General features: G+C 44.0%; 4 protein-coding genes across 15 annotated transcripts in view; 2 read left to right on the top strand and 2 right to left on the bottom strand.

Moving 5' to 3' along the window:
- The first annotated feature begins 1,360 nt into the window (after positions 1–1,360).
- On the top strand, positions 1,361–4,654 carry tmem101 (transmembrane protein 101). Its single transcript, XM_035612413.2, has 4 exons — positions 1,361–1,550; positions 2,899–3,079; positions 3,455–3,601; positions 3,721–4,654. Exons 1-4 carry the CDS (start codon positions 1,420–1,422, stop codon positions 4,027–4,029), a joined length of 768 nt encoding a protein of 255 aa, XP_035468306.1. The 5' UTR covers positions 1,361–1,419; the 3' UTR covers positions 4,030–4,654.
- Positions 4,655–5,853: 1,199 nt separating this feature from the next.
- On the bottom strand, positions 5,854–11,889 carry lsm12b (LSM12 homolog b). Of its 2 annotated transcripts, none has more exons than XM_035612429.2 (5): positions 11,708–11,889; positions 9,586–9,719; positions 8,819–8,928; positions 7,522–7,652; positions 5,854–6,492 (listed from the first exon to the last, which is right to left on the bottom strand). In XM_035612429.2, exons 1-5 carry the CDS (start codon positions 11,832–11,834, stop codon positions 6,476–6,478), a joined length of 519 nt encoding a protein of 172 aa, XP_035468322.1. In that variant the 5' UTR covers positions 11,835–11,889; the 3' UTR covers positions 5,854–6,475. The 2 variants fall into 2 exon arrangements, with proteins under 2 accessions (XP_035468322.1, XP_035468321.1); XM_035612428.2 differs by having other exon boundaries at positions 7,526–7,652; positions 11,708–11,887.
- A 147-nt stretch (positions 11,890–12,036) lies between these two features.
- Positions 12,037–15,958, top strand: g6pc3 (glucose-6-phosphatase catalytic subunit 3). Its single transcript, XM_035612395.2, has 6 exons — positions 12,037–12,473; positions 13,519–13,625; positions 13,727–13,817; positions 13,905–14,023; positions 14,213–14,354; positions 14,448–15,958. The coding sequence occupies exons 1-6, from the start codon at positions 12,256–12,258 to the stop codon at positions 14,788–14,790; spliced, it is 1,020 nt and encodes a 339-aa protein (XP_035468288.2). The 5' UTR covers positions 12,037–12,255; the 3' UTR covers positions 14,791–15,958.
- A 70-nt stretch (positions 15,959–16,028) lies between these two features.
- tanc2b (tetratricopeptide repeat, ankyrin repeat and coiled-coil containing 2b) overlaps positions 16,029–23,040 on the bottom strand; it is a 118,320-nt gene continuing 111,308 nt past the window's right edge. For all 11 annotated transcript variants that reach the window (XM_035612324.2, XM_035612325.2, XM_035612326.2 and 8 more), the window contains 4 exons: positions 22,146–22,237; positions 21,578–21,724; positions 21,359–21,459; positions 16,029–21,266 (listed from right to left, as the gene is read on the bottom strand). In XM_035612324.2, coding sequence (XP_035468217.2) covers positions 19,178–21,266; positions 21,359–21,459; positions 21,578–21,724; positions 22,146–22,237 — 2,429 coding nt within the window. In that variant the 3' untranslated portion in view covers positions 16,029–19,177. The remainder of the gene's footprint in view (positions 21,267–21,358; positions 21,460–21,577; positions 21,725–22,145; positions 22,238–23,040) is intronic.

Below are 23,040 nucleotides of genomic sequence, written 5' to 3'. Positions count from 1 at the left end.
TGTTTCTTTTTGTCTTTGAAAACCGACGACTTCCTTGAAAGGGTTTGTCCAAGATGAACCGAAACCCCTCAGTTTTATTAAAAGTGATGTTAATGTAGCTGGGGTGAACAACTTTCACCACCCAGACTTAGGTTTATACAAGTTTCTATAAAACCAGCTCCACTGTACCTCCGCCCCGACATTTCGACCGAGACGTGACAAATGACGTGATCCTTAACTAAACCTTGAGCAGGACTCGCAATAAGCCATTTTCAGGATCTGGGCTATAGACTCATCTACTCAAGATTAACCTTGTGCACGTCACCCTGGATTAAAAGCAGCAAGGAGATGCTCCTGATCATGGTGAAGGCCCGGCGTGTCGCCGAGCTCTAGACTTTTCAGTTCATGTTAGCACTGAAACGATGAATTGATTGGTTGATGGACATACAATGAATCAAAAACCCTGAGGTTTGCATGATGTTTGATATCATATCTCTGGGTTTGTTGGTCTGACAAAATGAGCAGTGTGAAGATGTCTCCTCTCCTGCGGGCCTGCAGCTGCCATGTTGCATTGATTTAGGGCCTTAAAGGGATTTAAAAAGAGTTCATATTATATAAAACAGTAAAAGAAAAATCATATATTAAGATAACCATATTTGTATATCTTCTCCGGAATGGTTATTGTGAAATTGTGGTGGAGGCTTTGAAAAAGTATCGGGTATGGTAATACAAATTTGTGGAAGACATATTTAAGAAATTAGAATCGGAAAAATATTGGTGCCTAATCAAACGTTTCTTAGTGGTTTACAAGGAGACTCTTGACTTCTGACTTTGAACTTTTTCTTTTCTTATAAAATATGAATTAAATTAAATGAATAAATTAAATGAATAAGTGATAACTATTAGAACAATTATCTATATTGTTAGAGGGGCCAAATTCATTCATTCATTTCAGATGGAAAAGGGAAAACCGGGTAAAACTTAAAACCCCTGTTTTCAGCATGAATGTTTGGGTTTCTTCTTTTTTTTTAGGTCTTACTGTTGGATTATCCTGTCACTTCAGTCTGTTTTTTTTTCAAAATACAAAATTAGAACGACAATTTTAGTTTTTAGTTTAGTTACTGAAAACATTTTCCTCTAATGACCGCTGACATCGCCTGTGATTGTCCGTCTTGTCCTGTAGGTGGCGGTGTTGAGCGTGTTTTTGTCTTCTGTCCGACTCACTCTGATCAGTCAACCAATGAGAGGACGGGCTTTGTCCCGACACGAGAACGTCTTTTCAAAATAAGAGCTCCCTGTTAAAACTGTACGACACACAAACAGCGTGTGGAGCGCTGTGTGCTTTTATTTCGATATGTATAGTTATTCCAACCCGGATGTCCACTCGGTACGTGGTTGTTTTTCGCCTGCGCGGATCGAACGTGCCGTTGAACAACCGTCATGGCGGCTCCCAGCAGGAAGCAGGTTTTAAAGTTCATCAGTCAGCTGGGGGCGTTCATTCTGACCCGGTTCGGCTTCTGGAACTGCTTCTGCATGTTGATGCTGTTCGCCGAGCGAGCGGACTCCAAGAGGTAAAAGGCGGCGTGGCGCTTAGCGTAGCATGTTCACGAAGCTAATGTGAGCTAACGAGCTAACTCGCAATTCAACCGAACTCAGCATCGAAGTTTAGATAAATACATTGCAGTTTTTACTGGACTACTTTTGTTTACTTGCGGACGATTGTCTTGTACAATTTCCTGTTGAAAGCGTAAACCAGCTGGCGGCTAGCTGGACCGAGCTGCCTGTAAGGCTGCAGCACACGTGGAGTTGTTTAAATGAGAAGATCGATGTACTGTATATTCTTGGCTGGTCTGTAATTTCCTGTGTGGACAGCTGACCGCTCTGTAATTTCCCCTCGTGCAATCACAGCTTGGATCTGTGGTGCACGCTGGGTGTGTGTTGTGGGTTGGGTCTCATTCAGACAACCACACCCCTCTGAACGAGCCTGCAACCACATCTTAGCTTCACCTCTGTCTGAGTTGATGGGTGTTGTATGATTAAAGAGACAATGAGCCTGTACTTAAACTCCTGTTCGTTATCATCGACAGCATCATAATTCATTAAACATTTAACTTAGTGAGAGCCGCAACAAGTCAATGGATTAGTCAATTTTTCATTTTTATTGTCATTGCACATGTAAACTATAAACTGCATTTGCATAGCAAACGTGTCACTTTAAAAGAACAGTACGTAAGAACATGTATAAAATTATATAAATAGAAGTATATAAATAAAATGTCTCTGTTGTCTGAGCATAATAGTGCAGATGGAATTTAAAATATCTTTGGTGTGTGGACAAAACAAAACATCATCTTGGGATATTGGGAAACACGATCAAAAGTTTTCAACATTTTATGGACCAAACAACGAATCGATTAATCGAGAGAATATGCAACAGATTAATCGATTATGAAAAGAATCATTAGTCGCAGCCTGAAACAGATCGAGCCCGACCGATATGGATGTTTGGGGCCCGATGACAATAGCGATATTCGGGGGTACACGATCTTGGTTACTGATAAATCGGCCTTTATATATATATATATACAAATGAATCTGTCAATGATTATTGTTATTATTAAGCCTTCATGACAAAGAAATGTAATTGAGGCTTGACTTTTTTTAGTTTAACCGTAAATAAAAAACAAATAGACGCATACAACCAAATATATAGAACTTGAATTGAGAAAAAAAACACCAGTACTAAACGAGTAATCACATCATCAAGTGATGGATGAGTCAGTGTTAAAATGATCAGTCAATTGCAGCCGTCGTCCTTAATAAGGTCAAGTTTATTTGATCAGATAAATAAAAGTAAGACTTTTACTTGTATGGACTCAATCAGATTTACCATTGGATCTTTTCCGTTGTCATCGCCAGGAAGCCGGACATCCACATCCCGTACCTGTACGTGGACATGGCGGCGGCCGTGCTCTGCGCCAGCTTCATGTCGTTCGGGGTGAAGAGGAGGTGGTTCGCGATGGCGGCCGCCGTTCAGCTGGCGGTCAGCACGTACGCGTCGTACGTCGGCGAGCAGGTGCATTACGGCGACTGGCTCAAGGTAACGCAGACAAGCAGCCGTGTCCACCTGACTTACCTTTAGGTCATGTTCACTGTTTCCCATTATCATTTATTATACTGTAGTTTTTTCCCCTGTAGAATGCAGCCATGTCTTTTAAAGAAAGCACTTGTTTCACCTCTGGCTTTGATTTTGTTTGCGATGAATCAGTATTCCTAAGTCATTCACACTCATGAACTCTTGACTGTTTTAGACAGCAAGTGGCCCAGAAAAAAAACGCTGAAATATTAATTAGAAACAGATCTGTGTCGCATACACAAAGGGACAAACTGGATTCTGGGTCATCACCATCAGTCACTATCGGAGAATAACATTTCAGGAGATTGTCACAGCTTGAACTGTGTTTGCCCGACGCAGGTACGAATGTATTCCAGAGCGCTGGCTATCGTCGGAGGCTTCCTGGTTCTGGCCAGCGGGGCCGGGGAGGTGTACAGGCAGAAATCTCGCAGCAGATCCCTGCAGTCCACTGGACAGGTTTTCCTGGGAATCTACCTCATCTGCATGGTAAGACTCGCACTCTGCGTATGTCTACTTTAAAGGTTAGGGAGTTAAAACTGAGCTTACAGAGTCTGTTGGTCTGTTTTATCATTTTAAATCCTGCAGTACCACTTTCCCCCCACTAGGTGTACTCCCTGCAGAACAGCAAAGAGGACCGGCAGGCCTACCTGGACCACATCCCGGGTGGAGAGATCACCCTCATGCTGCTGGCGGTGCTGTTCGGCGTGTTGGCTCTGGCCTTCCTCTCGGGCTGCTACGTCCGCCTGGCCGCTCAGATCCTGGCCACCGTCCTGCCCCTGGTGGTCCTGTTCATCGACGGCAACCTGGGCTACTGGCACCACAGCCGCAAGGTGGAGTTCTGGAACCAGATGAAGCTGATTGGACACAACGTGGGCATCTTCGGCACTGCGCTCATCCTAGCCATCGACGGCTGAAACCCCTCGATCTCTCAACGGACGACCTTTTTAAAGAACTAGTTGCGTTCGCGTGCGCAGGAACGAGATCGCCGCTGCACGACTTTGTACTCACAAGTTGCCGCGGCTCGCTGACCTCTCAGGATTCAAACTCTACGAGCTGAGATGGTTGGACGTTGGAAGCCAGTGTTGATTGTCTTTGCCTTCCAGTAGAAATACTCAAGCTTTCCTTTTTTTTTTTTTTTTTCTTGCAATTAAATTATTTATTTTGGATTCATGTTTACATTTCGTCTCTTTGCTCCGAAACGTGACGCTGATGATTGATACTGGGTAACAACAGCAAGAATACTCTTCCACTCCAAAACCTAGTCTTAAATATTTTCATTGTTTTATGGTTTGAATATTTTACATGTTAAGGGAAGCTTAATTAATTTATGTGGTCTTGTTTTTAAAGTGGGATGGCTACAGTTCTGATGGTTTGATAATAAACGTTATTTGTTGCTGCATTCTCACATATGTATAATAAATTTCATAAGAACAGTTTTTTAATCTAGTGTAAATTGTTCATTTTTATACGGAATGTAAAATATTAGCACAATATCCACAAGGATTATGAACGTGTCTATTAAAAAATATATTTAATTCAGCATATGATCTGGATTTTTTCTACAAAACTAAACGAGTGAACTTTTAATCCTCTTACCTTTGTCTCTGTTCAGGGTTTTAAAGGGCTCTTCTGCATTTCTTCCCTCTGTCTCCTTTTACGGTGGTTACGATAAATGTAGTCGCACATGGAAGATTATAGTAAAATATAATAAAAGCTTTACAAGAAATTTAAATATAGAATGACACGGGATACTGTGTGGTTGGCTGAAGCATCAAATACCAGGCCACACCTCAACATGTGGCCACAGATCAAACCAATCATTTCTCTCGCCTGTGTCACTCATAGCTTCAGCTTGTTCCTGCGGTTTGGCTCTGCTCTGACCAGGGAACCAATCACAGCCGAGATCTGACGCTCGTCGTCGTTGTGGCCGAGCAGCAAGCACAATTTAACTTTGGGTTTTAAGAACGTGATATTTTATATTCAGCTCACAACACTTCTGTACTTTCACTAGTATGTTAAACTTATATTACTAATTTCACTTAAGTAAAACTACATACTTCCACTGCAGGTCCGAGACAAAGTGAGCAATGTAGAATAAGCACATTAACATTAATTGCAGTTAACATATTTATACCTGCTGTAGTTGGACATCAGGAGACTCCAGAGTGGATCTGGTGCCTACCAGCATCATCAGGTTTGGCAGCCAGGAGTCCGGAATTTGATCTCAAAATTAAATCAGATCATGTCATCATTGACAATGTAAAAAACATTGTCACGTTTTTTCAAAACTATGTCACTATTAAACTAACCGTACATCATTTTATACAAATTCTAGTCAATTGCTAATTTTCTCAGATGTTGATTATTTCCATGTTTTATTAGTGCTTCATTAAAATAAACTTTATATTTTGGGGGGTTTGTTCTGTTGGTTGAAAAAAACAACCAACCAGCCGACATTAAAATATGTCAAGTTGTGCTCTGTGCTGACGTTTTCTAAACAAAAACATTTCCCACATTCCTCAAGAAAGAAATCTGCAGATAAACCGATAAAAATAATAAGTCAGCTGCCGCCGCAAATCCCCCAATTGATGTATTTGTATATTCACCATCAAACTGCTGCAGCCAACCTGAAATTTGGCTGCGATTTAACCTAAAAAAGCAAAAGCGTGTCGCAACCCGTTGAATTAAAATCTTTCTTCGCGAGACCTTCAAAAACTTAAATTACAGTATTACAGTCAGAATTTTTGTTACTTTTATTTTAGAAAATGTCCTTTAAAGTGTGGCATTTCAAGTCACATTTTGTTTTTAAAATACAGAAAATACAGACAATAGAACATGGATACAGCAAAAAAGGAAACGATGACAGAAAATAAAGCTAACAAGCCTTTCTGACTGCTCTAGTTTTCTCTTTTCGAAATGGAACTGAAGGCAAAAGGAAGGAGGGCGGAAAGAAAGAAAAAAGGCTTTCAGGGACAGGGGGGGAGGGAGGAGGAGGAGTGGGGGCAGAATGAGACAAGTTAGTTAAGGAAACTATGGTTGCTTTATGGTTCATGTTTAAATTATTCTTTATAAAGTCTAATTTAAGATTTAATCTTTCCTCTTTCTTTTTTTGTCTTTTTTTCGTTTTTTTTTTTTCATTTAATGGTATTTTGATCTTCTGGATCCAGGGCCCTCAGCGCTCCTCCTTGTGGTCTCAGACTGAGGACGAGGAATATGCCGACTTCGTCTGGCAGTGGGAACAAAACCACCTGCGTCGCCGTCCCCGGACGACCCGCGCTGCCAACTCAAGAAGATAAAGTGGAGTCCTTCTGTGTTTGCTGTGCTTGTGAACGTTGCATGGACTTCTGACTTTCCACGTCTCTAAAATGTTTCTCGACCTGCGGGAGCGAGGGACAGACAAAACGTTTTACGGACAAACCTCAACGACGTCGGTTCTGAGAAATAATTGGAACTTCCTTCTGCCAAACCCAGAATCACGTGAGCTCATGAATCGTGTCGATGGCAGAGCAACACGGGATTAACGTGAAAGCAGATTTATTTTAAGTTTTACAAAACAATCACAGCAATGTCAATTAAAAAATAAATATATATTATTGTGATAATTCATATATTATCTGGGCTACAATCAGGACTGTATAAACAGAACTGCAATAATAAGTTGATTAATGGATTTGCACAGAATGTGGAAGAAGGTGCTTCAGGTCATTTAGATTTAAAAAAAAGATTAATCTGAAATGAAGGTAAAACGAGGCTTCATACAGTATTCATTTCATAGTTTATATATAGTGTATGGAATATTAGCAGATATACTGATATCTGAATTTTTTCAACTCCTTAAAATCAGTATCAGCCCAAAGATCCAGCATCTGTCTGCCTCTAACTCTACTAACTGTCTTTTTTTCTCCAAACATTTGCAGGTTTCAGCTTCTACAATGTGAGAATTTGATGCTTATTAGATTTTTTTAAGGCCGTTTATCACAAAAAAAGCATATTTAAAAACATCCCCATGATTACTCGCTAATATTACATTAATAATATTTTTTGTATCTTCACATCAAGCGTCTGACGTCAGTCCGTCTGGATCTGCACCAAACACACGCTTTCAAATTAAATGTTGACAAACTGCATAAATTAGCAGAGTTTTGGAAATAAGCATAAGCAACAATAACCATTTCTGTTTTGGGGTTTGATCTGTGATAAGCAGTTCATATCCTCCCTCAATGAAAAGTTGGCTAATGTGGAGCTATGCTGGGAATTGAGTGACGTCACCAAACCCTTTGTACTAATGTCTGTGCTGGTAGTGTAAAGTGTAGATTGCTCTTGTAGATATGCCTGATTATTTATTATGGGGGAATCCATGAGTGGTACAGTTTAAGTGAAATGTAGTAAAGATATTGAAAACGTACTTACTATTTTGCGTACATGACTTAAAGCGCTTCCCTCTTTGCCTTTGCAGTTCTCGACCTGGTAAGGCGGTGAGATTACGACGTCGTCCATCACAATTATGTTCTTCTCCTGCCATTTACAGTCTTTGATGCTGCGGAGGGAAAAAAGTATAAAATCATTTAGGAGACACTAGATATAACGATAGACAGGTTTCATACTTCATAACCATTATTGGGGAAAAGAAACTATAATAAAAATGAACCCATATATTACAGAATTATTTGGATGCATTTGATCTTCAACAAAATTTAAAGGCCCAGGGGGAAAGGGATTTTACGTGGCCCTGAAATATGCAACTGATTAAACTGAAAATCGATGCATCCTGCACAAAAGATGATACAAGAAATATGTTTCACTAAATCATGGCGTGACAGGTGTTGTTGAATAACTGTCCGATACTGGCATAAGATCTGGGCCGGATCAGACCTCAGAGACTCAAATCTGATCCTGTCAAATAACGTCAGGAATTAATGATAACAGGAAATGATTATGTTTCGTTTGTGTCCAGTTGAGACGTTTACCAGCTCCTGAACTCAACATGAAGTTTGTTTGGGGGAGTTGAGACAAGCCGCGCCTTATGCACTTCTGTAACATGGTGATGTCATGATCTTACGGAATCAGCCGGACTTCTGACGAGGAGCTTTGGGGACAGGAGCTCCCTTTAAAGAGGACTTTGTGCGTTTTTACATTTTAGCTTCAGAACTTTGAACTGTTTTCTATTGAATAGAATGGTTTGTTCAGACTTTCAGTTTTTAGACTTGAGCTGGTGTGACACTGGTAAAGAAGTTGAGGTAGAAACATTCTCAAATCTTTCATTTCCTACTAATCAGGACCTGAGACCTGATCATTAGGGGAGTGAAATATGATTTTTGACAGGGGGGGCTGAGGCGGTAAACTATGAACTGTGAGGGGAAACTAACTGTATTGTTGATCTTTTTAGGTTGAATACATTGTGCATTAGGTTTAAATACCCGCAGGTCTATTTTGAACTGTGTTTGAACCCATGAAATGAACTTCTTGTCGAGTTCAGGTAAATTGAGACCGAAAAGCCCTTTAAAAGGCGAGATAAGCCAATCGCAGGTGGCATAAATGCCTCATGTGATCTGCCCAACGACACACTCTTAGAAGCTTATAACTTTTGATGCTTCTGATCTTCACCGTAGAAGATTTCACGTTGGCTTTACCTGCTGCTGCCTGCTTGATCCCACTGACCCGAGCAGCGACTGAAGAAAGAAAAAACATGGTGGAGGTTCTTACGTTTTGTGAATAGTCTGGAATAGCTGTTGGCCTTCCACAGAAACCCCTGCACTGATTGCATAGGCTTGGGACAGCTTGTCCTCCTTTTCTGTCCGTGCTCTATTGGCAAGCTGTGAAGAGATGAGCGGAACAAAAGGAGATTCTAACATCAAACATCAACAGATTGGACAGATTTACACCATGGAACAGCTTCTTATTTTAGAGAACATAGGTGCCTGTGTAGGTAAGGCGTAATTTACACATTTTTTTTTTTACTTAAGTCTATAAACATCAAGTCTTCCTGCTGTTGTTGCTGCATCCCAGTTCAGGGTCCGGACACTAAATAGTTTTTATTTCATTTTTACAGGTTCATCAAAATGCAATCAGACACAGCAGCATCTTGGCTTAATGTGGAGGGTGTACAGTGACCTCCTGCATTTTGCTTCCAAGCCTCGTTATACCAGAAGCCAATAAGGATGATCAACTGTTTTCAGTCACCAGTAAAAACATTAATTGAACGAGACTGATGACAAGGCACTGCAAGACAACAGAATTGTCCCATCATGTTTTGAGGTGGACATTTCAGAAAAACTGACAGTTTTTTTTTTATCTCCATGGTTGACACTGATGACTGTTGACCCTGACGGGGCTCACATGTTCATTTTCAGGTATTTTAACTTTGAATTTAATCTCGGACTCAAATCATTCCCATCACACTCTTCATCGTCATCACTGGAGGCATACACCTACACACACATAAAGAACAGAGTGTAAATTGACGGACTCACCTTGCTAACATTCAGTGATGCTAGTGGGGGTGGAGTCTCGGTGCGGTCATTTATAATGTCCACGTCGGAAACATAGGCTAAGTTGATCAGGATGACGTCGTTGAGGTTGGGCTTGCCGCTGGAGGAAGCACATTCTTGGGAAGAACTCGAGTCAAGGTCACACATACAACTTCAGGACAACGCATCACAAAACACAGTATCACTATTGATGAACCTGAGCGCCCGTTAGTTAACACTGCACAGAGGAGATTACTGACACAGGAAGGACTGTGGCTGAATCTGACATGGGCAGTGAGAGGTGGCGCCAGTTACAGCGTGCAGCTATACTGCCACCTACAGTAACCCTGCATGAATGAATGAAGACTTGTTAGAAATGTGTCAAATTGCGCAAAAGTTGTGCAAATATACACAGTTCACTTAAAGGAATTTTGAATTACTTTTCTTTGCTTTAAAAGAAAAAATAATCGACTGAATCAAATGGCTTTTTTAAAGTGAATTACCCGATGGCAGCCTTCAAATGTGCCTCCATCTCAATAACGCCCGGCTCATTCCACCTGAATTAGTCCTGATTTAGTCAACTAAACCGGTCCATACGTTTTTGATCTTTCATTTCCTGTTGGTTTAAGTCCTTCTTCATTTCCCCCCCACCAAACATATGAAAAGGGTAAATGTTGTTGATCTGGAAAAAAATCGGTGTTTTTTCTGAAAATACCGACAATCGAGGCATCGGCCTCATTTGCCCCCGAGTCAGATCTGTTAACCCACTTCCGTTGCACATCCGACTTTCCCCTCAATATCTTTAAACCAATTTTCTGTTGTATTGATGTTATCAACTCTCGAACTGATCTTTTTCTTTTTTGCATGCCCCCAAAATAGATAAAGCCAGGACAGGATTCACCCTTCTGTGAAGGTGCAGGCGTTAAAAGCTTGACCTTGATCGTACAAAAAAATATATTAAAGTGTTCCAATGGTGCAAATTGGTGCAGGGGATTTTAAGACTACATCAAAGATCGCATAGTGTAAACGTGTAGGATGTGCTCGTGTGTTATTGGTCTAAATAAAAACTGAATTTGACCCTGACGATATTTGAATACCTGTCAAAAGGTTCACACCAGCTCTGAGGCCTGTGATGGAAAGTGTCAAACCTCCAACACTGAGTTAACGCCATTAAATCGGTGTCTTTTCTAACTCGTGTAAGAATTTAAATGAGTGTAAAACACGGGGGGTGTGACTACATCTCCTCCTAAAAGATCTTCTAATACACACGGACCCCCATGAATGGGTGTAGACGACCGGCGGAGCTAGCGTCGGTTGTAAGTGAGCCCCACGCCGCCCGTGTCACCTGCATCGTGTTGAAACGAGTGAGAGAATTCACAAGACCATTGGCTGAAAAAAATCATAAAGTTCAATGTCACTAGAATCGTAAGAGGCGCGGGGGCGAGCTCGGCTGATAAGCCCGTGAATGCTAATTCCGTGCAACGCGCTAGCAGCGGCGGTGTGTGTGAACACATAGCATGTTAGCATGAGCGGCTAACCGCGGCTCGGTTGAGCGTGTAAGCGTGGACGGTCCTCGGTGTCCATTCGCATCGGGCCCCGTTTAGAGAAAAACCAAATGTAAATAACCGTTGGCATCTCCGCGTAGCGGCGTCGCAAACCGTGGGAGGTAAAATCAAAAAAAAGTGTGTGTTCACGAGCCGCACAGCGAGCGACGCCGAGTGTCAGCTAGCTATGCTATGCTAACTAGCAGCGGCGGCTCGAGAGCGAGCGCACACAGCCATGATGCCCGACTGGGTCCCCTTGCCAGATAGTGATCCATGTTGAGGTCCGGCAATACAATGAGTGGATTCAAAACACATGCCGCCTCCGAAAGGAGGTAACGCGACGCCGGGGGGCGACCCCCGCAACAACCTCGCTCCTCAATAGTTGATACATGGATGAGCGGCCCGCATTAAATTTAAAAAATTTAAAAACGCTTAACGACAGGGAACTCGGGCGAGCACCAATTACGCCTGCGCGGAGCACTATTTGACATCTTCTCGGTTACCCTACAGGCCCTTGCAGCCGGGCAGGCCGGCCGGCCATCACCTTATCCCCCCGCGGGCGAGCAACACGCGAAGGATACTCAGGGTCAACATCTTGGACTGGTAGTCGAACGCGACCACTTCTCCTTGCAGCCGCTGGCCCAGGCAGGTGAGGCAAGAGACATGGCTCCCGACGTTGAAATACTCCCCCGGTCCAGGAGCCGCCATCTTCTCCGCCAGGAAACCGGAGCGCCTGCCTTACGTGAAGAGCGACGTGATGTCGTACGGTGACGCGGCCGTGGGGGCGTGTCCAATGTCACAATCGCGTTGTGCGTGGGGGTCATTTTTATTCGAATATTCCAGTCATATTTACAGTTTAATATATTTCAAACTATGTATATTTATAATCAATATACTCCGTCAAATAGTTTATTTGCCGAGGCAATATGATATTATTTAATTAAACGAAGAAGGAAGTTGGCGGCTTTGTCTCTTCCATCGCATGATACAGCCGCTGTCCAATCCGCGGTACTGCTGGCTTCACTCAAGCCACAACAGCTAAACACACAAAAACAAACCAGCTTTTGCATTTTGACTTTTCCCCCCCCCCAACCTACACATATTCGTGTTCTCGGAGAAGGACGCTGGGATGGAGGCGGTGCACACTCAAGGCATTTTGTTCGCCGAAACCCTCCAAGAGAGGGCGATGAGTCAGGAACAATTATGGCTGGTCGTCACTCATATGGGAGATCCCAAGGCAGCCTTCCTGCTCCTCTTCCCCTTCACCTACTTCGTCAGCAGGCGAGCTGGAGTGGCGGTGCTCTGGGTGGCAGCCGTTTCGGAGTGGTTGAACCTGGTGTTTAAATGGTGAGGCACAGGCCCAATGTTTGTCTTTGTTGTTAACGCTTTTTAAAAAAAAAAACTTTAGCATGTTAGCATGTAGCTAGCTAGCGTCAAACTTCCTTCTCACATCAACAAACCAGCCGGTGCCACTCAGCTGTAATGACATATATATTGTTCTTAATTATTTTTATTATTCATTTACTGTTGTGAACAATGAGACGATTGTATATGTTATTATTTTGACGTCGCAGCTTCCGGGACAAGTGATGCAGAGCAACCCCGGTCCATCCCCGTGCACTAGTCCGATTTGAAACAGACACCCGCGGAACCATACTGTGCAGTCTAGTTTACTTTTTTTTCGTTTAGTTTTGATTATCCTCATGTATTCATGAAACTATATATAATAAAAGGGAAAACAGTGATCAGAAAGGAAAATGAGCAAAGCTGTCGTAATTATTTACTTAAAAAAACGAAGACGGGCATAAAAACCCCAGAATTTGACTATTGACTTTGATTGTTTTACATACTGTACAGAAGTTAAAAAAACATCCAAAATATAAAAATATATAAAGCAAAAATGTAATTATAGATTACATTTAAACTGAATAAGTATTTACTTAAAATAAAATTTAGTATTTGAAACGAAAATATATAGGTTAATAAAAAGAAACAGTAAGAGCAAAATAAAGAAATCATGTAATTATTCGCGGAATTCCAAAGCAGTTGTGAGAGTTTGTGTCAAAAGATGGGACGTAATGTTGATCATTGCTACGTGATGACATAATGAAATCTTGGCAGGTAACAAAGGTTAATGTCAATAAAAATGATCAGGATTATTATAGATTATTAATACAAAAGTCTGTAAGAGGTCCAGAGATAGTTTGACAAGATTTGGATTTGGACATATAGGTTTCAATGTAAGATTTAATATTTATACGTATCAGAAAACATGAGGCTTGTGAAAAATGTGTGATGACGGGATCACAACATTCACAGTACAAACATTATATAAAGTCACGATGCAAACTTTTTAAGTTATGTCTTTTAAATGTGTTTTCTGTTTTCCCAGGATACTGTTTGGCGAAAGGCCGTTCTGGTGGATTGGTGAATCAGGCCTCTTCGTCAACAAGCAGCCCAAAGTTCACCAGTTTTCCTCCACCTGTGAAACTGGACCAGGTGAGCGAGCTCCTCAAAACGCAAAGTGACAATCATCATAGATCAGTAAAACTCAGGTTACCTGTGTAGCCGGAGCTTTAAGATGGCGTCTGTTTCCTCAGGCAGTCCGTCTGGACATGCGATGGTGACGGCAGCGGTCTGGTGGGTCGTGGTGTCCTCGCTGGGTTCGTTTCTCTACTCTCGTACTCACAGGTACCGTCTGCCTCTTGTAAATTAATTTTTTTTTTAAAAATCGATGTTTTGGCATTTGGTAAGGAGCCTCTTTCTCTGTGCCTCCAGCGTGGTGTTGTCAGTCTCGCCCTACCTGTTCTATGTGTCGATGCTATTGGCAATCGGACTCTCCCGGATCTTCATCCTCGCCCACTTCCCTCACCAGGTCGTCGCCGGCTCCATTACTGGTCAGTATATCAGGCAACAGAGAGGAGGAGTGAGTGGGCTGTATGGCAAACAATTCCCACTATAGATAGATAGATACATAGAAAGATATAAAAAAGATAGATAGATAGATGGATGGACTGACATAAAAAAGATAGATAGATGATGTTATTTCACTGCATTATCCATCTGATTTGAATCGTTCCCATCAGGTTTCATTCTGGGGGTTGTCCTGAACCGCAGGGTCCCAGAAGGTCGCCCCCTGCTGTTCTTCTTTGGCTGCAGCGTTGCTATGGTGCTCGGTGCTCTGCTGCTGCACGCTGCACTACAGCAGCTGGGAATCGATCTCTCCTGGTGAGTGGGTGGTGGCGACTCAGTTCTGAGCTCGGTCTGGCGAAGCTGAGGGAGTTTCTCTAACCCTGACTGGACATATACTCTGTTCTGCAGGTCTATCGCTTTGGCCAAGAAGTGGTGCAGCCGCCCCGAGTGGATTCGTCTGGACACGGCCCCGTTCTCTTCCCTGACCCGAGACTGCGGGGCCCTCCTCGGTCTGGGACTGGCCCAGTACTGGAAGCCTGGCGGATGGTCTCTGCCCTGGGCTCCGAGGGCTTTGTCTCTGGCCATTTCGGCAATGGGGCTTTACCACGTGAACCGCCTGCCGCTGCCGGTCCAACCGCAGGGCCTCTTCTACGGCCTCTTCTTCGTCAAATACGTCATCGTGCCTCAGGTCGTCATGGTGCTCGTTCCTGGAGTGGTTCACCTCTTCACACACAGGAAGAAGAAGGACTAGAGGTCAGGTGTTTTACACACCTTTGAGGACGATAGCTTTCTTCTGACGGAACAGTTACTGTAAACACTTTTAATGTCTGATGGATTTCATGGTTTCATTTCACTGTTGTTTTTTAAATCCCTGCGGAATCACCTGGTAGTTTTCTTTCCTTTGGTCTTTCTTGAGGCTACATGGGGGCGAATGTATCTGATTTTTGATTTACTGCACAGCTGCAGGAAATATATGTATTGTAATAGTAAGGGAAAAAGTGCAGATTGAGGTTTTGTGCATCAAAAAAAAACTATGACACATGATTGTGAAAGTCTTGTTGGGTCAGGAGCTCCAGTAGCTGTTCATCGCTTGTACTCATTTTACTCACATTTGTTTATTAGACCCTCATCAGGTAATTACGACGGAGTATAAGGGGCCACATTTAGAGAGAAAAAATTTGAGAACGAAGTCGTAAATTAATGAGAATAAAGTCGTACTATTACAAAAAAAAGAAAGAAAAAAATCATAATATTGCATTAAAAAAGTCATAATATTACAGGAATAAAGTTGGCTATGAATTGAGAATGAAAATGGGTTATGATCATTAAACATAATAACTTAAAGCCTTGTTTCCAAAAGTAAAATTCTGAGTAATTCACCAGTTTAAAAATGTTAAAAAGGTCACAGATGTAATCATACATGAACATTTTACAGTAGAAAAAAAACATTAATTAAAACCTTAGAACTCCTACAATCAATACTTTGTATATTAACACAGGATTATATTAACATCTTTACAGTTTCAGATGCAGTGTTGTCAACAGCAACAGGCTGCTGTTCACTTCCTGCTCAGCATCAAGCAGCAAACTTATTGTTGAGGTTAAGTGTTTTTTAAGTTAATATTGGTTTGTCTGTTGTTTTACGTTTAAGTTCTTCATAAAAACATTAATGTGGCGATGTGAGTGTTTGTTCTGTTGCCACCAAGTGAACCGAGAAAAAAAGAACTGCAGCTTTAAAACATTGTAAGCTTTACGAATATTTTATATTTTCACCATTTTGTTGAATTGCTTTATATTGTAGAAGTTACTGTTGTGTTTTACGTGTTCACGTGGACCAAAATCATCCAAAAATTACCAAGTGACATTTCCATGTTAAATGCACCTAATGAGCAAAATAAAATTACTGTTTCAGTTGGTAACCCTTTATAAATATGTTCATTTCCTCCCCTCCCTACCCCGATACAGTTTGACTGTACAGATTACAATCAGTTATCATGAGATAAAAACACATTCTTTTTATTGTTTTTAATTAAACTTTTTATCACAGCGATCTGAAAGCTCACATTTACAGACAAGAGAACTCTGCTCAGCAAGCAAATACATTAAAGAAAAGGAAAAGAACCAAAAAAAGAAAAGAAAAAAAGGAACCTTTCCCTTTTTTTGTCTGGTGAGGTTTGAGGAAAAATGATGAGGACAGTTCAGGGACAGCAGTCTCCTTATCTTGATCCAAACACTGTGTGTGTGTCTCTGACACACACACACACACTCACACACAGACACACACACACACACACCAGGAGCCAGCACGCCGCTATACATGTTTCTGCTTGAGCTCATGGAAAGAATAGAACATGCAATCAGACTATTTACAGCAAACTAATATACACAGACAGCTTAAAACCACACACACGCCCCCTCAAATATCCCTCCACTGAGAGGTTCATCGTTTAAATTAAAAGTATCTTACACTTTTACATCTTTGTTTTTCTGTAAAGAGTGTCGGGCGATTCTCTGGTAGCAGGCGGAACTGAGGACGAACGGGAGACAGTTCCTTTATTCTTTTATCTTAGAACCAAAATAAAATGTTACAGACAAATGGTCTATAACCCCCCCCCCCCCGCCCCCACATGTACAAATAACTTGGATTATCCTCATTATGCCACTTATTCAGTCAAACTCTGGAAACTGAAATGTCTGCTTTTTTTCTTTGCTTTTTTTTGCTTTGCAGTAGATTCCACTTATTTCCAAGGCGTGTGCGGGACCAGTGGATTGGACTGGCTCGTTTGGAGATGGATTTCTTTTTTTTTGTAGATTTTTTTAATTTTTTAAATCAATACTTAAATATGACCGGCCCTTTGCAAACAGACTTATCTTAACTCCCAGAACCCCCCGAGCTGGACGGCGTGGAATATATCTGAGCCAGAATATATACAACTTGTGCTAGAAAGTCTGTACATCTTCACCTGTTCTTAAAAACTTTGTTCGCTCTTCGTATTGTCATTCATCACTGCTTTTTAAAATCATATCATAATCATAATAATGATAATAAGTGTCTCTGATAGTCTTGTATCACCGGCCAGAGGATTCTGACCCGTCACACACCCCCTGCTCTTCTCCGACAGTTCAACAATCGTGACAACACGGTAAGTAAAATACATAAAGTGCACCCTTAGTTAGGAACTTAACAGGCATTTTTAGTGCAGAGGTGGCGGGTTAAAAATGCATTGTGGGTAAAAAGAACAGAAAAAGAAACAGCACAGAGTAATGCAGGAGGAAGTGGAAAAACGTGTGGAACAGCGGGCGTGGATGCGTTTGCTTGCTTTTAGTCGCTGAGCACAATCCATGTTAAACCCGTTCACTACTAGCACATGTACTGTATGAACAGACGGTGTCATTACGTGCCGAGGAGGGACAGAGGCGAACTTTGACACTCAGGTGTCACGTGATAAAAATCCCCCACCACAGGATTTAAAGAAATATTTTCCATCAGAATCATTTCGGTAAAGATGATCGGACGTTTCCGTAGCAAAGGAATTCAAACTATAAACATAAGTTATTGCACTCAAGGCCTATTTTTTTTTGTCTTACACAGCAGTCTGTCCTCTAAACAAGATTTACGAGTCCTGAAAAATGATAATATATGGGCTCGTACAAAACTCTAGCAACTGACGCCGAGCTTGTTTTTATGTAAGCAGATGGTTGAAGCAGACATGTTTTATTGACCTCAGATAAAATAGAAAGGGTTCACAGGGATGATGATGCTTCAAAAAGAGAAATGCAGAAAATGGTAATTTACCTCAGAAACGAGGCGAAGTGACGCATTTGAAAAATGGTTTTGAAAATGCTGATGCGATTATTGATGCAGGGAACGTGTGCCATAGTTGGATTTTTCTTTTTTGACACCAGCTTAAAAAAAAAGCCAGACTTTTTAAAAGTTGCACGTATTCGGGGAAACATTCGATTCTGGCTGTGTTTATCAACTCAGGGCTGAATTTGTTAATTAATGGCTTCACAGGAAATTATCTGGAAAGCGTTTTAAATAATTTCAGTCATTTTTCTGGCAAAAATCACCCTGTTTGATGTTTGTTGGTTTTGGACTGATGGTCGACAGATGAAGAGGTTCGTCTGGGCCTTGTGAAAATCACACTGGGCATATTTTCTGTAGGATATTTGACATTTTACAAGAACAAAGAGATTCATGGAGAAATATTCTGTAGATTAACGGACAATGAAAAAAAAGGAAAAAAGGTTCGTTGCAGCAGTAGTTTACACTGAGGGCATGTCGCAGCATCAAGAAAACAAACATTTTCTTGCATTAAACCACGACAATCATTTTTTTTTTTAAATTTATGTTGTTGTTGTTGACACAATAGAGGTAATAATGTCATTCAAAGTTGGTCTATGCCCCTCCTTCCTCATCCCGGTCGGTTTCCCCCACATCCATGTGACTAGCAGTGGGACACAAAGGCAGAAATCAACACAAACACAATTCAAAAAAACAAACAAAAAAAAAAAACCGCAAAAAACTATGGTCTGTTTTTTTTTATTTCTATGTACAATATATAACTTAATTATAAATATTGTCATTTTTCCTCTAAGCACTGAGTTGTTGAGCCAGTTTTGTAATTTTCTGAGCAATGTACAGTATTGAACATAGAGTATTGTATTACATAGAGTAGAGCCTACGAGCGACCTTGCTTAAGAGCACACTTTGAAAGAACAGAGGATTGGATACAGAGTCCATGAGTACAGTCGAGTTCGATTATTAGTAGTACTGTCGTCTCCCGCCTGTTGTGTTCACGTGTGGGAACTTTGTGCCACTCGACGTTTTTTTGTTTTTTTTTGGAAGTGCACGAGTCTTTGATTCGGTGTGAGGACCCTCCTGTTATTGAGTATGAGGATGAAATAACCGCTTCACTGTTAGTTGTATTTTTTCCATGTATGATAATGTCTAATACCCTAAGTGTGTATGTGTGTGCCGGTTGTGTGGTTGTCTCTCTCTCTGGATTTGTTTCTCGTGAGATCTTTAAGTGAGTCCACGTCACGTGTGAAGGGTCCGCAGCATCGTCCGTTGAGCCTCTCCTCTACCTGCCGCCTAACGAGCCCGAGTCCAGCCCAACCGGACCACGGACAGGCCATCACACGTTCGACTCCACAAATGGTCTCTTTGGTTTGATGGGGGACGAGGGGCCCTGGGTGCGGGAGTCGCGCGAGAGCTGGCGGTACATGTTGTCCTGGTAGGCCTGCGCCACGGGCAGAGTCCTCGCCACCTTGACGTCCGGGTAGGTGGGCACCTGGCTGACCCGCTCCAGGATGTCCCCGCTGCCGCGCGAGCCGTTGGCCAGTTTGCCCAGGGAGGGGGACTGCGTCTGGGCGTAGTAGTCCTCCTCCAGCAGGTGTCCGTTCTGGGCGTTGTTCGTCTTGTTGTAGTAGGCGATGTTGCCCAGCGAGGCGGGGGGGCTGTACGTGGAGCCCTGCTGGACCAGCTGGCCGGGCGAGGTGGGGCTGATCGCCGAGTCCATGGACGTCATGGCCCGGGACCGCGAGGGCTGATGCAGGTACTGCTGAGTCCGCGCCGTCTTGTCTATGATGCCCATGAAGGGCGTGTTCCGAGAGCGGGTGGCCTCGCCCTGGTACAGCCCCCCGCCGCCCTGCGAGGGGGAGATGGGAGACATGTCGTCGCAGGTGCGCTCATACGTGGCCTGCAGGGGGATCTCCATCTGCTGGATGGAAGAGGACGGCCTGAAGCCCGGCGCCAAGTTCGAGGTGGATCCAGTGGAGATGTTGTTGCTGGACGGGGAGAATCGAAGTCCTACGCTCTGAGAATGGATGAGAGGCCTGGGGGTGGGCACGTGCTGCTTCAGCTCAGTAGTATTGGCACTGACGGGGCGTCTCACCATGTGGGGGATCTCGGGGGAGCCCAGCTGGCAGGGGGGCATGGCGTTTGCGCGCTCCAGCACATGTTCTGAGACCGGGTAGTAGGCGGCTGACTGGCTGCGGCTAATCTGAGGTGTCTGGCTGTAACGCATGCCCCCTGGGCCCCCGCTGCTGGCGCGGTAGGCAGAGGAGGGGCGCTGGGGTAGCTCATCCTTCAACAGGCCCGACTCCATAACCCCTCCTCGGCCGCCGTGCTGACAGAGGGCCCCAGAGCTGAGGCTGGCCTGGACCTGGGACATGGACCGTCCGTCCAGGGAGGGCTGGTACACCAGCCGGCTCTCCACATCCACTGAACCCCCCTGGTAGCGTCCGCCGATGGAGTGGCCCATCTGGCCGCTGTAGCTGTTGCCCATCACATTGCTAGGCTGGTTTGTGCGCACTATCTGGGCTATAGAAGGCTGAAGACGAAGGCCCTGGGCCTGGTGGTGCTGGGACGACAGCGAGGGCTGGGAGCTCAGTTGGAATGAGCGCTGGCTGCTCATCTTGGAGAGGGGAGATTTGGGCCGGCCGGGCAGCTGCTCTGTCTGGTAGCGCACAGGCGATCCGGACTGGGACCTGTACAGGCAAACACTCTCCACTGGCGGACTGGCTCTGTACTGAGCAGCCCGGCGTAGAGGGGAAGGCGGTGGGCTTTGGTGATCCATTCCCTGGCCCCCGGTACCCATAGGAGGCGGGCTGAAGCGGTAGGATGGCTGATGCACGGGGGAGGTGTGAGGCGGGCTGTGTCGGTAGTGGGAGTTCTGATGTGTCGGGGACAAAGAGGGCGACGTGGGCTGGTACGTGCCGCGGGTTGGAGAGGACATGGAGGACGAGGTGGGGTGATATTCGTAGGGCTGGCACATGGGTGAACCTCCGGTCAAATAGATCTGATCTGGATGCGTTGGGGAGAGCGGTGGGCTGTGGATGATGGGAAGGCTGGAGGAGTTGTTGTGGGAATCCGGCGGGGGCAGACCCATGGACATGGCCTCCAGCTCCTGCTCCAGGTAGTCCTCGTCCTCGAACAGGTCCTGGACGGGCTCCATGTCCTCCAGCCGGGGTTCCGGGGGAGGGGGCAGCGGCATGGACAGGGACAGGGACAGGGACTCCTCTTCTTCCGGGGGAGGCGTAGGAGGAGGGGAGGGAGGAGGCTCCAGCTCCAGGTCCTGCTGCTGCTGGCGGTGGTGGTGGTCGTCCTCCTGGTCGAGCTGCTGACACTCCTCCTCCACCCTCTGGAGCAGCCGCTGGATCTCCCGGTTGTTGGGGCACTGCGTCAGGGCTTCGTTCAAGTCCTCCAGGGCTTCAGTGAATTGTCTGAGGAAATAGGAGAATGCCAGTTATGCATGTTAGTTCACGATTGGCAAAAGGCTTTAGACCGCCATGTGTAGCTGGAGGAAAGTGTGTACCTGCTGCTACGCTTGGCGCGCGCCCTGGCGTAGTACGCCTCGTACGCTTTTGGTTTCAGTTCAAGCGCCTTCGTAGCAAATTCCTCAGCCATCCCAAAGTCCTGGAGAGATCGAGCAGAGAAGAACAAATATTGAACAACACCCAAAAAATGTTAAGTGTGCTTCAGTAAATCCCTCAAAGAGTGACAGCATTTTTTTTTTTGTCTCTCCCCGACTTACGTTCATTTTCCTCCGACATCGGGACAGGTTGAGGAAGATCGACACTTTGAGTTCCCTGAACGTCTTGAGGTCCTCGCTGAAGCCTTCGCGTGGAAACTTTTTGAGGGCGTACTGATAACGCTGCGCCGCCTCCTTCACCTTCCCCTTCTGTCGGGACACGCGGAAAAAGAAACCCGGTCAGCCTTCCTTTACAAAATAAAAATCTGAAACCTTCCAGATGTAAACCAGAGCTAAACACGAAGAAACATTCATCTCTGTTAATCACTTTTTTTTTTTTCATTGTGGAGCCTTACATCAACGTATATGGAGAAACTAATCCGTATTTATCGACCGTAAAATAGACAAAATTAACAATGTACTTTACTCGGGAACTTATGAAACAGATTGCCTCGTTTTACATAATAGTCTGCAGAAAAAAATAGCCAGTGACGATCAGATCAGTCCTGGTGGAAATAGTATTTTTTTTAAATGTACATTTAAGGGACTGTTTTTTTAAGGGTCGCAGATTATCTATAATTCACGCTGCGGGAAAAAAAAAATCCGAGCCGCAGATCTCCTCGTCTCTGACCTTGTAGAAGCTGTCCCCCTCCTCGATGAGTTTGCTGAGAAGGATGATCATGATGTCGGGTTTGGAGGTGGCCATGGCCCATGTGGCTGGACCTGGAAGGAGCAGATGGAGAAAAAAAAAACACACCCCACAGTGAGAAAGACGCACAGCAATGAGCAGAAGAGGAGGAAGGAAGGGAAGGAAGGAGCGACACTACACACACACACACACGCACGACATTGATATCAGGGATGAGTGCAACAGCCAAAAATGGATGAGAGAAAGACAACAGGCAAAGATCACGAAGGTCTGCTGCGAAGTCCCGAGGAACACTGTGACCTCGCGGCACCACATCCCACCTGGGTCAGAGAGTATTCGCCTTTTTGATTTAGAAAAAACCCCTGAGGGCAGAATGAGCACGGGTTCCAAATCGTTCTCCAACGTTTCATTTCAAATAGATGAGGAATTATTGGCAAATATGTTTTGGGCCGGGGCTTACCCACTGTAATGGTAAAAAAAAAAAAAAGAGAAAGAAATCACGCTGTCACGTCTTTCTATCGAGACAAATTTCGGGGATGTGATGGAGCACAGCAGAAAAACAGGAAAACACTAAGCTCCCAGAAAAAAAGTTGCATATTTCAAGGAGAAGATAGACGACACTTCATCCCCGTACCATATTCTATAACTAAAAAAAATCAAACACAATCCCTGGACCGCAACAGCAATCCTTGACACATGTACACACACACACACATACACACACACACACACACACACACACACACACCACAGGGATGAGAAGGAGAGGATCTTGCACAAGAGGGGGGGGGGGGAAACAGGTACGAGAAAACAAAAAGAGGCAAGCAAGGAGGGATATAACGGAGCTCTGCAGGCACTAGCGGTCCTGTGAGCTGGT

Source organism: Scophthalmus maximus, chromosome 16, assembly GCF_022379125.1.
Source record: "Scophthalmus maximus strain ysfricsl-2021 chromosome 16, ASM2237912v1, whole genome shotgun sequence".
NCBI classification, from domain to species: Eukaryota; Metazoa; Chordata; class Actinopteri; order Pleuronectiformes; family Scophthalmidae; genus Scophthalmus; species Scophthalmus maximus.
This window is presented reverse-complemented; position numbering and strand designations above follow the sequence as displayed.

What these genes read in the sequence shown, in the direction of transcription:
- tmem101 (XM_035612413.2), top strand. Translation starts at nt 1,420, where the DNA reads ATGGCGGCTCCCAGCAGGAAGCAGGTTTTAAAGTTCATCAGTCAGCTG. An exon ending in GAGCGAGCGGACTCCAAGAG is followed by an intron (nt 1,551 to 2,898) that starts GTAAAAGGCGGC and finishes TGTCATCGCCAG; the next exon opens with GAAGCCGGACATCCACATCC. An exon ending in GAATCTACCTCATCTGCATG is followed by an intron (nt 3,602 to 3,720) that starts GTAAGACTCGCA and finishes TCCCCCCACTAG; the next exon opens with GTGTACTCCCTGCAGAACAG.
- lsm12b (XM_035612428.2), bottom strand. Translation starts at nt 11,834, where the DNA reads ATGGCGGCTCCTGGACCGGGGGAGTATTTCAACGTCGGGAGCCATGTC. An exon ending in CATCACTGAATGTTAGCAAG is followed by an intron (nt 8,929 to 9,585) that starts GTGAGTCCGTCA and finishes ATCTCTTCACAG; the next exon opens with CTTGCCAATAGAGCACGGAC. An exon ending in TAAGTCATGTACGCAAAATA is followed by an intron (nt 6,493 to 7,525) that starts GTAAGTACGTTT and finishes TCGCTCCCGCAG; the next exon opens with GTCGAGAAACATTTTAGAGA.
- g6pc3 (XM_035612395.2), top strand. Translation starts at nt 12,256, where the DNA reads ATGGAGGCGGTGCACACTCAAGGCATTTTGTTCGCCGAAACCCTCCAA. An exon ending in TTGAACCTGGTGTTTAAATG is followed by an intron (nt 12,474 to 13,518) that starts GTGAGGCACAGG and finishes CTGTTTTCCCAG; the next exon opens with GATACTGTTTGGCGAAAGGC. An exon ending in CTCTACTCTCGTACTCACAG is followed by an intron (nt 13,818 to 13,904) that starts GTACCGTCTGCC and finishes CTGTGCCTCCAG; the next exon opens with CGTGGTGTTGTCAGTCTCGC.